At 35.2% G+C, this 13,067-nt stretch overlaps 1 protein-coding gene across 5 annotated transcripts in view; it reads right to left on the bottom strand.

Annotated features, from left to right (window-relative positions):
- The window catches only part of LRBA (LPS responsive beige-like anchor protein), a 369,517-nt gene that overhangs the window by 16,346 nt on the left and 340,104 nt on the right, over nucleotides 1-13,067 (bottom strand). For all 5 annotated transcript variants that reach the window (XM_054633381.2, XM_077176952.1, XM_077176953.1 and 2 more), the window contains one exon: nucleotides 12,413-12,580. In XM_054633381.2, coding sequence (XP_054489356.2) covers nucleotides 12,413-12,580 — 168 coding nt within the window. The remainder of the gene's footprint in view (nucleotides 1-12,412; nucleotides 12,581-13,067) is intronic.

Raw genomic sequence — 13,067 nt, 5'->3', positions numbered from 1 at the left:
CCCCATTCACATTGCTAAAAATGCCATCAATGATTTATTTAAGTCACAAGAGGCACACATAAAGTTACTTTCCAGTAATGGACAGAATACTTTACCTTTGCAGCAACCATTCAAATTATTTCAAAAGAACTCACCCACATTCCAATAAATAATTTCTGCAAAGCTGTTTTCTCATAGAAAATAACATATCACTCTTACTTAAGCGACTAAAGTACATTTTAAATCATAAAATTCAAGCTTCAGAAGATAAAAGAAGAGCATGTGATATCATGTCAGCCTGTGGTGATATATCAGTGAAAAAATGTTAGGCTTTTGGAGACTATGTTTAAAAAGGAACAGTGGGATTATGGCAAAATCAAAACTTTCTTCCAGTTTAATGACATCCAGAAGAAGAAAAGCCTTATTGGAGAGAACAAGAAATTGGTTTGTATTACTAGGTCTCTCTCTGCTATTTTTTTTTAGCTTTGGTGATGTTACAATACAAAGCAGGATCATAACATTTTAAATCCATCAGCAAATTCCTGAAATGGCTGCTTTCTTTATTTTCAGTACTAAGCTGTAAAAGCTGAGCCAAACACAAAAACTCATTTGAAAAAAAGTATCTTCCTAAAAAGAAAACAAAAGAGAGATTAGCTAAAAAACTTACTTCACAATTAAATACAAGATACTCTTCCTACTTTTTATAGGTGAGACAATATTATGCAACACATTAAAATATAAAATATTTGACTGTGCTCCTTTTTATATTTTATAATATAATAATTAACTGAGAAGACAGTTAATTATTATGTCACAGAGACCTAAACAGCCATTTCTAAATTATTCTCTAATTTCAGAGGCTGTGGGACACTTTAAAATGGCAAACTAATTCTGCAATTTTATGCCAATACAAAATCCAAATCAAATGAAGCATCAGTTAATCTGTCTTTTTACTGATTTCTCGCAAAAGTGATTGAGTGCCTTCTTAGAATGATACATCAACCAAACCAAACTATATGTAAGAAAGACCTTCTAAAATAATATTTTTTTAATTTTCCCAATTTGGAAGTTGCTTTTTATGATTTAAAAAATAAGGAAAACAATAAAAGGTTTGAAATAAACATGGGAAGTACAGAGGTATGTACAGAATATAGGACGTCTGGACAAAAATGCTCTCAGCAAAATATAGGTAAATAAAGAAAACTAATTTGCTGCTAACATCCTATGTTGATTATATAGCAGGTTTCAGACTTTAATTGTATCAAAGTGATAACTGTCAAATATTATATAAATTCTGTGCATTAACATTATTTATAGATCACATAATTGGCCAATTGATTAGAACCCTATTTCACTGGCACAGAAAATTACCTGATGGATGAGAGATCTTACTCAAGTGATACCACACAAAATCGTTGAAATGTTCCTAAAGCTTTACTTTGAATTATCTTTTCCTTATAAATAAGAAGTTTTATATAATATAATAACAATATAATATTTTCATATTGTATAGAAACTTCATTGTTGTCTGGTTCTTCATGTGACACTCCATCAGCATTTCCTCTTAATTCCTTCAAACTACTTCCCATCTGTTCAGACTTATTTTACCACAAAAAGTACAACCTTATGCCAAGATGCAAGTTTTGGTTTTGTAAAAAACACTTCAACCTTGCATTTTCTGAAAAAGGAACAACACCTTTGAACAACGTATCATTCTATCCTGAAGCAAATTCTAAACATGCTATATTTTGTTCAGTAAGAAAAAAATACATTAGATTTATGTTGTAGGATTCATTTCAGTAAATATAACCCAGAAGGGCTTACTATACTTAGCTCAGTGTCACTCACTGCAGCAAGTGACCAACATTTAATCAGTATTAATGAGAGATTTTTCACACATGCTGTGTCACAAAAACTACACTTCCAAAACAAACAGAATAAGGAAGAAGATCTAACAGGCCTTCATAAACTGGGTATTACAATTCAGACTTCAAACGTCAATAATCCCCAGTCTCTTAATTCCTGCACCATGTGCAACACAAAACTTTCTGGAACAGGTTCTCCATAAGTGGGGATTGATCTGCTGCAAGTGCTGGAAGTCATTCAGCAGGACTCCTCCCACTGAACCCAGGCCTTTTTGAAGCCCCTGGAAAGTATCTGCAGGTGAATAGTCGGGGTCAGAGTACACTGATATTTTAATATTTGCACCATCCTGACTTCATAAACTATTACTTAAATGGAAGCTTTGAAGTTTTAGAACACTGTCATTTTTATCCAATAATGCTCTAAAACAGGTTTATGAAGGGACTTTTTTTTGTTTATACTAAAAAAATAATTATTTTCTTCATATTTCTCTCTTTTGGTTTATAGTACCATTACCCAGTGAGTTCAAGAAAAAAAGACAACAAAACTAAACAGAAAAAAGAAAATGGAAAAAAAAATCCAAGCAAACAATTATTTCAGTCAGAAATAGCAGCTACTGAGAAATTGTTGTAAGATAAACCAAGACAACTACATCTATTTAAAACCTATACAGTATTTCATAACTTGGGCAAAATATAATCTGAGATGAGAGGTTTCCTATGATAGTTCCACTTAGTTTGGCACATTTTTATATTCTTTTTATTTCCCCCTATTAAAATACAATTAAATAATTTATTCTAAAGTCTGTGCTGGAGCTATTAGATTACTTTTATAAAGGTAATTTCAAACCAATACTACCACCAGTAGCATATTGTACTGCAGAGATGTTTACCACCTTTACTTACCAATGTAACTGGGAATGCTGGTGGCATACACCAAGTTCAGAGAATACATAAGTTAGCTGTCTTTTTACAAGTAACTCTCTAAACCAGATACTTTTTCAATGAGGCAGGCCATAACTCCAATATCTCCATGGTACTAGTACCACTACTAGAATTTCGATCCAGAAACACTTAAAAATAATTTCTCACCAAAGTCAGGATTATTGTATTGATCAAATAGCTTTTATAACATTTATGCTGTGATCTTATTCTAGACTATAAATTATTATATCTTCTGCACTACTCTGTTCAGTCTTACATGGTATAGACTTTAAACTGAATGGTGATTTTTCTCAGCAACCAACTAAGGTAAATAAATGTGATGCATTAGTACATCATCCCACAACTCCGTATATGGTGAACATTAAGATTGCCATCTGAATGTAGTTCCTTTTACCACATCAACTATTAGTTACAAGTCATAAATAGATCATTGTTTTTCCTGGAATTCAAAGGTCTGTGTTGCATCAAGCAGTACTAAATATCTTTATCCTGCTGGAAATTCCATGCATCCCATTTTAGTAACACCTGAAGCTGGATACTGACAAAAGAGCAGCATCCAAACTCCTTCTGTGTTTCCAGTCTCAAAATACATTGGTTGCCTCAAAACTTGCTCTACAATGCTTCTTTGAATTACTGATTGACAAGTCCTGACACACAATCTCTTAGCTAACTGAAAACAAGGATGATAGAAATGCTACACCTAATACCATAGGACATACTTTTAGCCAAAACAAATATTTATGGCACACAAACTTACATGCTTATCACTACAAAGCCACTATGGCTTTTTAGCTGCTTTCCAAACTATCTGTGAAGCTCTTTTCAATGAAGACCTTGTCCCCATAGGTATCTATGACACGACTTTTGGCATTATATAAATACAAAATTATCTGGCTTGTGTGCCAGCATTGCAGATTTCCAGATATACCAGAATTCATCCACCTGTTATTCCTCATCTTTTTTCCAGTTTAAATATGTGGAAGGTAGAACCACCATTTCTACGTGATTTACGGAGTACTTGGAGGCATCCATACAATGAGGTTCAATGAGGCCTCAAACTCTTTGAGGTATCAATGTGTTACAGCTGAAAGAAGAAAGGACAGTGACCTTTTATGGCTGCAGAATTCAAGGCTCTGCTCTAGATTCACGCAGATGGCCCCAGTCCTTGTTACCTGTGAAGCTACAGGGAACTGTGGAACCATTTACAGCACCAGGGGTTCTGTCCACTAAGCTTTCATGAGGTTTTCAAGGCTAACATTGACTAATGCAATACATGTTAGATAAAAGAATATTTAGTGGTTGCTACACCTTTCAAAAACATACTACGGATACTTTTTCCAAGCTTTGTGTATCTTCTCTATGATACACTTTGTACTGAATTGTACTTGTAACACACATAGAAAAATGTAACACTGTGCTTGTTAAAGCCCTTTAAAATAAAAAGAAAAAAGTAATCAATTTCTTTTTATGGTTCCACTTAACAAAACACTCCTGACCTATTTCTCTTTCAGTTCATATGTTGAACTTAAATTCACATTGTATTTTCTCATTATAATTTCAACAAAAAGGATTAAAAGATTATACTACAAATGAATTTTTTTTGCCTTCAAAATGTGAATAGGTATTTTTAATTTTTTACTATTTAGTGCTTAGGATCCATTCCTGAGATCAGCTTCAACTGAATGCCAGCAGATGGTGCTGAAGGACTCTAGCTTTACATGCAACATTGTCGTGTCCTGCCATTTCTGAGAAACAAAGAATATTTGTTACATCTGTAGTAAAACAGTGTTATACTAACACTGAATTATTTACTGGCTATTTTTTTTTTTAAGAAAAGCTCACACAATATGTATAAAATGTGTGCATGGGTAAAAAAATAAAAGTGCTATTGAGCACCTAAAGGAGCATGTGCAGACTGTCCTAAAACTCAGTGCTGGAGCAACACTCTTTGCCTACCAGGCTGACTTCAGTAGACTATCGCATTTATAGCTGCAGCAATTTCAAACATATTTTAGTGTTTTGAGGCTCTGAAAATTTTTAGCTATTCTGGTCGACAGAAAGTAACAGTTAATAGGAGAATTTCCATTATTAACTAGCCTGCTTAGTGATTTATGGACATTTTGATACTCCTGCTACTTAGCACGATAAATGAAAAAGGAAACACTAACAGGTAAGCTTTTTACAGCTACTTCCCAATTCATTTTTTTAAGAGAAGCTGCTGTTAAGGAAATTACTTTCAATTTTTTAAAAATAATGATTAGACTTCTAAATGAATATTTATACTATAAACAATCTATGGAAATGTGGACCCTCATCTTCTCCACTACCATTGGTTTTGGAACAAATTTTGAAAATAGAAGTCCAGATCATGCAGACCTGGCAATCAAGACATAGGTTAATTCAAGATGAGGAAGAGGGAAGAAGGCAAAGATTGGTATTTTGGCTACTGAGTTAACAGCAGACATAGGACCTGCTTGAAATCAATGTGAATGTTCACTGCGTGCAGAGAGAAGCATCTCTGCAAATCCTCACAGAATCAAACTTTACAGGATTAGAGTGTCTGTCTCCAAAGAAATTATAACCCACAACATTATTCTTTAATCAACCAACACAAAGATGCTCCTCAGGTATAATTTCGAAGTTTCAATTGCTTGCATTGTCCACTTTAATAATTAATTATGAAGTACTCACAAAAAGTTTTAATTTTCCAAGTGGAAAATGTCTGCAGCAGTTGATGAAATACAGATGCTTTAACTTTTACTATAATTACCAATACAATTAAAACTAATGAATTCTTTAGTTTCAAGATCATAGCTTTAATGTTAATAATGATTTATAATTATTTTATCATGCATACACTATACATATTATATATATATTTAATAATAATAATGTAAATTGATAAAAGTCTTGCAGGTATTCAAATATTTATTTAGGAATTTTAGCTAAATAAAAACCAAACAAAAATGCAGTTTCGTTTAAAAGTACCTTGGATAGGAACAAGACTGTTTTTCAGCAAGACAAGAAATGTGATCAATTTTGAATCCTTTGGGAGATTTTATACTTTATAAATTTTAAAAATTATGCATTTTAAAAATTTGCGTCTAAGGGAGATATTCTACACATTTTCAATAGCAAAACTGTTCAGTGAATCTTCCCAATTAAATCTCAGTTAAATACAGTAATTGTATTTTTAAATATGAAATCAGGCGCTTACATTCACGTAGGTCCTGCTACACAGCTACACCACTAAACTCATTTATTTCCCACACTTCAGAATACCTGAATATAGTACCCTCTAAAAAATACAAAGCTATGCAATGAAAGCACCCCCATAGTCCTCGTGATGCAAATGTGATACATACAGAGAGTAACATTTTCTAGTTTTATGGGCTAACATAAAAGAGGTAATATAATTTGTTTTATTCACATATGTGTGGAAGATCAATGCAATAACTCAGAAGAGAGCCCATTACTATTAGCAGTAGTGATACTGTTACACACCGACTGTACATTTCATAGCACTGAAGATTTTTATCCGTCGAGCCTTAATTTCCTTAGCAAATAAAATTTCTAATTAAAATATTTTGGTTTTTTTCAAAATATGAAAACTGAAACCACATTCCTAGATACTTGAAAGCAACAGAACCATATTGTCATATTCCATTAATAAAGTCAAGAATAGCAGAAAAACACTTTAACTGGGCTATAGAAAAGCCTACCATTTTTTAAGCACAAACCATTTTAGAAGCATAAACAATACTAAGACAAATTCACCACCATAAACCTCCCCTTCAAGAAAGTACACCCAAACAAAATAGCTACAGTGAAAAACCCAAAACCTTTAAGACACAGATTTACACCCACTAACATTCATGATTGGCCTCTACCTTGTCCATGTAGGTGAGGGATTATTACAGAAAACTGGAGAAAATAGGATATTCCAACTACAAAATCATGTGTTGGTAAAGGAAAATCACAAGTATGTGTGTAGAAAGAGATTTGGTGACAATTTTTAATATATAACAGCTAGAGACGACCTCCTAGATATTATTATAACCAATACAGCAAAACAAATATAAAAGCACCTTGCTGAAAGGAATTTACAGGGAAGTGGCAAAGATATGAGAATGTTCAATACACTTTATAAGGAAGAGATCAAGGACAAGATAATTCCGGAAGTATTTTGGGAAAACAGGTTTCAATAAATACAGAATATCCTTCTGTAAGATCTCATGGGCAGTTAAGCCTACAGAAAACAAAGGAAAAGGTAAGAAGTGAATGCAGTACAGGGATAAGACAGGCAAGATCCCAGCTGGCACAACTCAGAGTTCTCCAGTGACTTTGACACAGGAAAGTCAGGCAGAAAGATCAAAACAAATGAGGTTATTTCTGAAACAGTGTAAGCAACAAGGTATGAGCAAAGAGACAAACCCCAGAGAGCCACACACAGATGAGATGTAACTAACAAGGACATGAGAAATAACATTCTAAAACCACGAAAATATGCCAAGTTTTCTCAAGAAGTTGGTTTGTTATTAGGGCAAGCAATACCAGTAGATGATGCCGCACAAAGTACTTCAAGAAAAGGTCAGCTGCAGTCAGACAGCAAACTCAAGTAAAACCAGCAGTGAAAACTGTTGTCTCAACTAGGGAATGAGGTAAATGTTTGGTACTCAATTGGCCTGATAACAGTGAGATGAGAATACTGTGACAATGAATAATCCCAGAGTTATAACAATTGTTTCAGGAATATTGGGTCGGGTTCTGCAAGACTAAAAAACTTTTGTGTTATTTAAGAAGCAGGAAAAAGAAAAATTAGAGAGTAGTCTGCTTAATCCCAACAAACAGAAAAAAATACTGGCAGAACATTTACATTTTTATATATACACACACAATTTCCTACAAGAAAACAAGGAGATGAGTAACAGCTGATTTGGATTTGTTCTAAACAAATCATGTCAAAGCTATTTTTTCCTTGCAATGGCAAAGTAACAGGACATGTTCAGGGAGACATCACATATTTTTACTTTAGTAAGAACTCCAGTGATGTTCCATGTGAGCAATTTCTTAAGGAAAAAAGGGAAGCACACATTGAGAAGACACTATTATATATTGGAAAGCTATATTCTGAAAGCTATTCATTGTCAAAATGGTAAATGTCATGATGGGCATTCCTGAACTGTGTACTAGCTAACATTTGCTTTAATGACCAATTTAATAGAATAAGACTGCAAAGTATATTTGCAGATACGAGTTGCTGCAAGGCTGCTGCAGGACAGGATGAGAATTCAAAGTAAGCTTGACAAATTGGAGACACAATCTAAAAAAGAATACACTTCAGAAAGTTTAAAGATGAGATTCCACAGTTAAACTACAAAGAGAAGGAGACAGAAGTGAATAGATTCTTCAGAAAACACTGAAATTCATACTAGCTCATGCCCAAAAAAGAATTGACAATGTCATGGTGTTTTGAAAGAAACAGATATTCCCTGGGGATGTGAAAAGTCCTGGTCTGTAAAACAGGTTGTTTTCTACTTATTACTGGAAAGGCTGCAGCTGCATTCCTGGGTTTATTTTGAGGAAGACAGTCAACTGAAGAGAGAACACACAAAAAAAATTAGAAGTCTGGAAAATCATGACTTATGTCAAAAAACAAAGAATTGACTTATTAAAGTTGGAGGCAAAGAATTGTAGGTCATGGCAATCCAAATAACTGGAAGTAGCTGCAAGAAGGAAATAATTGTTCTCTACAAAAGGAAAAAATAGATAAAAGATCATAGAATGCAACTGCTGCAAAAAGAACTGGATACTAGGCTGAACACTGGGAAACGACTGCTAAGGACAGGGCTTCTAAGGCCCAAAAATGTATTTGCTGTAGTTTTTAAGGGAAGATTGGACAAACATCAGTGGAGATTGATTTTGGCATAGTTAAGCCTTCATTTGGAAAAGAGAATAGATCAGGTGACCAAAGCTCCTGCCCGCCCTGTTTCCTATGGTTCTGTGATTACAAAGGAAAATTCAATCCCCCAAACTAGGAAATGTCCAAACATCAGGAGTTGCCACTTGAGCTTCAAAGAGAAAGTGGGATCTGAAAGTGATGCTCACCATTTGTATGCAAATGAATTCTCTCATCTCTTTTCTCCAGCCATCACACAATCCCTCTTCCCACCCCCCACTTCTTGCCTCCCCTCCACCTCCACTTCCTTAGGCTGGGCAAGGACAAAACACAGCATCTTTCCACAGCCCTCTCCCAGGAATCTACACACATTCTATCACACAAGTCCTTGTGCATAATGTCACATCCCCAAGTGGTGCCTTGGAGCCTCTAAATATGCAGAAGCCAACTTTGTGTGCCACAGATCACACATGGGCTCCAAGGAGTACCAAGGGGAGGGCCATATCCTCTCCCTCCTACCTCCCCCAAGCCAGCCACATGCCAAGGAGAGGAAAGGAAAACCCCTTTGCACTATGCAAAGTGACTTTACATCTCCACAGTAAATTATGCTAATTAATGTGAAAGCAAAACAGCTCAAGGCTATTCCGAAGGATACAACTACTTCAGGTCCTCAGCCCTGCTCTGAATTATTTCAAGGCTTGGTCAGAAATTGTCCCCAGAAACATTTTTGCATCAGAAAAAGGCCTGTGCTCCAAAGTGAAGTAGTGCCATACGTTACGTTTTCAAAACAAATTAATTTAGAAAGAGGAAAACTTTACATTTGATCAAAGAGCATAATGAAATATTTTTTGCATTTCAGGTTTTAATTTGAGAAGGAAAAAAATGATTTAACCTAAATGTAATCAAGCTGTTTTGTGAAGAATAAAATAGTTTCCAGCAGATGTGTCCCATGTATAGAAATTTCATATATCTGAGACCTCAATTTGTCAGATTTGGTTTACATTCATCAGTGCATTTGAGAGGTATTGGAGAGAAACTAAATAAGATAGTGAGACTCCATAGCTGTAATTTCTTTAAAAAAATCAGCCTCAAAGTTAAAAGCTAAATTATGTAAATAATTAGTATTTCATTAACCTTTTTCTTCTGTTAAACCAAACCCAGAAATTTTTTTCAAAACAGTCAAGTTAGTTCAAGAATTGTCCTTGATAAAGAATATCAAGCCACTTATTTATCATGTGTGCCATATCAACTTAAGTATCATTCTAAAATATGATTATACAGAGCCAGAGATCCAGAGCTCAGTTCTCTGAAAGTAAAGAAATCAGACAAGTAAACTTAAATAAAATGTAACTGGTGGAATAATAGGTGCCTAATGGGATATTATTTAGAGTAGATGGATCATATCAGCCTGCTGGCTGATGTACATCGAGGCAATAGGTACTATGAGAGAAGGAAAGAAACACTCCCGGGTTTAAATCACTTTTTCTTGAAATTACTCTGGCACCATGATTTGGTAAATTACCATTAGATGCACATTGCTGTGAAATCGTCTTAAGATGGACATTAGAGATAATTAAATAGAGAAGAAATATCAACTTTGAGAGTATGTAAAATTTCAGTGAATAGTATTCATTGAAAGCATGGATAAACTATATTTTGAAGTAGAAGAATCATTAGCTTCAAATACAGAAAGACATTAGACCAGGTAAATATAAACATCCTGCAAATGGATGGAAGTTACAGCTGCAGTAACAGGGCTCAGAACCCAACGAATCTGCTGGTGCTCTCCACTTCTGACACAATCAGAACTAAGCAAAAACAGTTCCTTTCATTTGTCTTTTCAAAAAAATTTTTGACTGAACAGAGAAGGCTACAGACAGCTATTTCTGGGAAAAATTAAACACCCCAGATTACCATCTCTTTGAAGCAGGAACTGTCTATACCCATGTCTAGGACTACGTATATTGCCACAAGGTTCCGATTGATAACAGAGGTTTCTAGGCAGGCTGTATCACAAAAAACCTCACATAAAGGCAGTTGGTAAACACAGGAGCCATTGCAAGTCCCTAGAAGTCCAAGTCTAATAGAACTACAAGCACAGAGATTTACCAGGTAGCTACTGTGTGATTTTAAAGGGCAGCTAGGATTGCCTGGCATTGCCTCTGAAAACTGCAAAATTCTAATACCATAGAAATCTGCCTTAGAGAAGACAGTCAATAGATTGCAACAAAATGTACATATTTGACTCAAATAGTAGGTACAGAACCTCAGCAAATGATCTGTTAGGGTGATCAAGGAGCTTATAGCCTCAAGGTCTTGTTCACACAGCAGGCAACCCTGCCAAGTGTGGGACAAGTACAACTTCTCAAGGCACACTTAGGAACCTACAAACTTTTTGGATTTTCCAAGTTTTCAAGGTCTGAAAAAATAACACAGAGTTTGCATTTTCTTTAAATTGATAGACTGCAAAATATGTATAAAGTATTCAAAGAGATTTTTTTTCCCCCCTCAAGCAAAGACATATTTATATAAAGATGCTCATAAAACTCTGCTAGCCACTTCTCAGAAAGCCTCCCATCTCTTGAACAGGACTGCTTGGAAGGATAACAGGGATAGTTTTCACACATCCTCTGTCTTAAGATTCTGCAACTGTGTCAACTGAGAAGCATCTTCTTCAACTTTTGAATAGCTTTCACAATCAACATCAAATAATTTGCAAGTTAAATTCAGATATTCGTTCTGATAATAATTAGTTGTGCTTCTTCAAAGTCACTCACAGGATGCAATTTTCAGTCAAGCCACCTCTGTGTTTCAAATTCAAGTAACTCAAGATGAGTAACAGACTGAATATGGAACACACAGCTTTACCAAACTGATTAATTTGGAAGATGTCAGGTATTGTTTTGATTATATAAAACTGTGTGCCAGTTGTAACTGCAATACATGACAGATCTAATACCACTTCTTGCTTTCCAGATGTCCATTTTGCCCTCTTCAGAGCAGTTTTTACTACTATTTAAACCGGATGAGAGAAGACCTGAAATTAATGGAAGAATACTTAAGAAATACTCTTCATGTGATAGAATATCCTTTTCTTACTCCTTCCCTTCAGGGCATTTTATTTTTTGCTGAACAGGACCTCTGGCTATGATGTGCCCCTAAATTTATATATATAAACTCTCACAAGAGGTCTTGAAAGCCCCTCATTCCTGTAAAATGGCTTACTCCAGGCTCTTTTTCAACTGCATATCTGCCTTTTTCTTTGCTTTGGGGATCAGAAATTATTTGTGCTTGTGTGTGTGGAGTGAAACTGGCATAAACCAGTAAAGATCACTTTCTACCTTTCCTGTTTCATAATACAGAGTTAAACAGTCATAGTGGTTCAGTGTTTTTCATAGAGTTAAAAGACAGCATTGTCATAAATAAAACACAGGATTCAGGAATTCATGGGAAATGGTGCAAGATGGAAGAGAATAAATACTTTGGCAAGTGCAAGGTGAGTTTGAGTGGGGAAGGGTTAAAACTGAATGAGGCTGGAGCAGGGTTACTCTGCTTTATTAGTTTGGTTATATTCTTGCACTGCAGCCAATCAGAATGCCTTGTATGTGATTGTGAGGATTGGGCACATAGCACCCTACCTAAAATTCTGTTCTGTAAAGTGTTTGCTCAAGGCACTTTGAGACAACCTCCCTATAAACCAGGTTTTTTTTTTTTGTTTTTTTCTTACCTCTTGGGTTATCACCAATGATGTTGGTTTTGCCATTCCAGTACCAGAGCAGCAAGGTTGCATCCCGGGATCCTGAGAGGATGTAACAATTCCCTCCAATGTAGGACTCGGAACGGGCCAGACAGGTCACAACATCCCAGTGGCCAAACACTACTTGCATCAGTTTACCTGGAACACAGCAAACTGATTCTTTAAAAACTGCCCTCTTATCCTAAGACAAATTAAAAACGTTATAAAGTATTTTAGAAATGTTTTCTTTATCCAAAAAATAAAAAAGTTCAAAATAGAACTGTAGTGGGGAGTACTATTTTCTCTTTATTTATTTGGTGGGAACTTAATTAATAGTGCAGCAGTCCTTACAATCCATACAAAAAAATACTTTCAGTCCCTCAATGTTACACTTTATTCAAAAGTCTAACTGGATTTGCTGAAGCCCAGCAATTGCAGTTCTTGAAGAAGCAGGATAAGAACACACACACACACTTTTCTCATGCACCTACTCAGCCCCAGGTAGCTGGGGCCAGGACAAATCCTGCACCCAATCACACTTTTGTGAAATGTGATGCCTCCAACGTGTGACCCTGGCTTTCTCAACCCAAATGACCATTTGTTCTTTGGGCTGACTAAAGAACAAGAAGGAACAGAAGGGAAAAAG

Source organism: Agelaius phoeniceus, chromosome 4 (genome assembly GCF_051311805.1).
Source record: "Agelaius phoeniceus isolate bAgePho1 chromosome 4, bAgePho1.hap1, whole genome shotgun sequence".
Taxonomy (NCBI): domain Eukaryota; kingdom Metazoa; phylum Chordata; class Aves; order Passeriformes; family Icteridae; genus Agelaius; species Agelaius phoeniceus.
The sequence above is the reverse complement of the archived record's forward strand: the minus strand, read 5'-3'. Positions and strand labels throughout refer to the sequence as shown.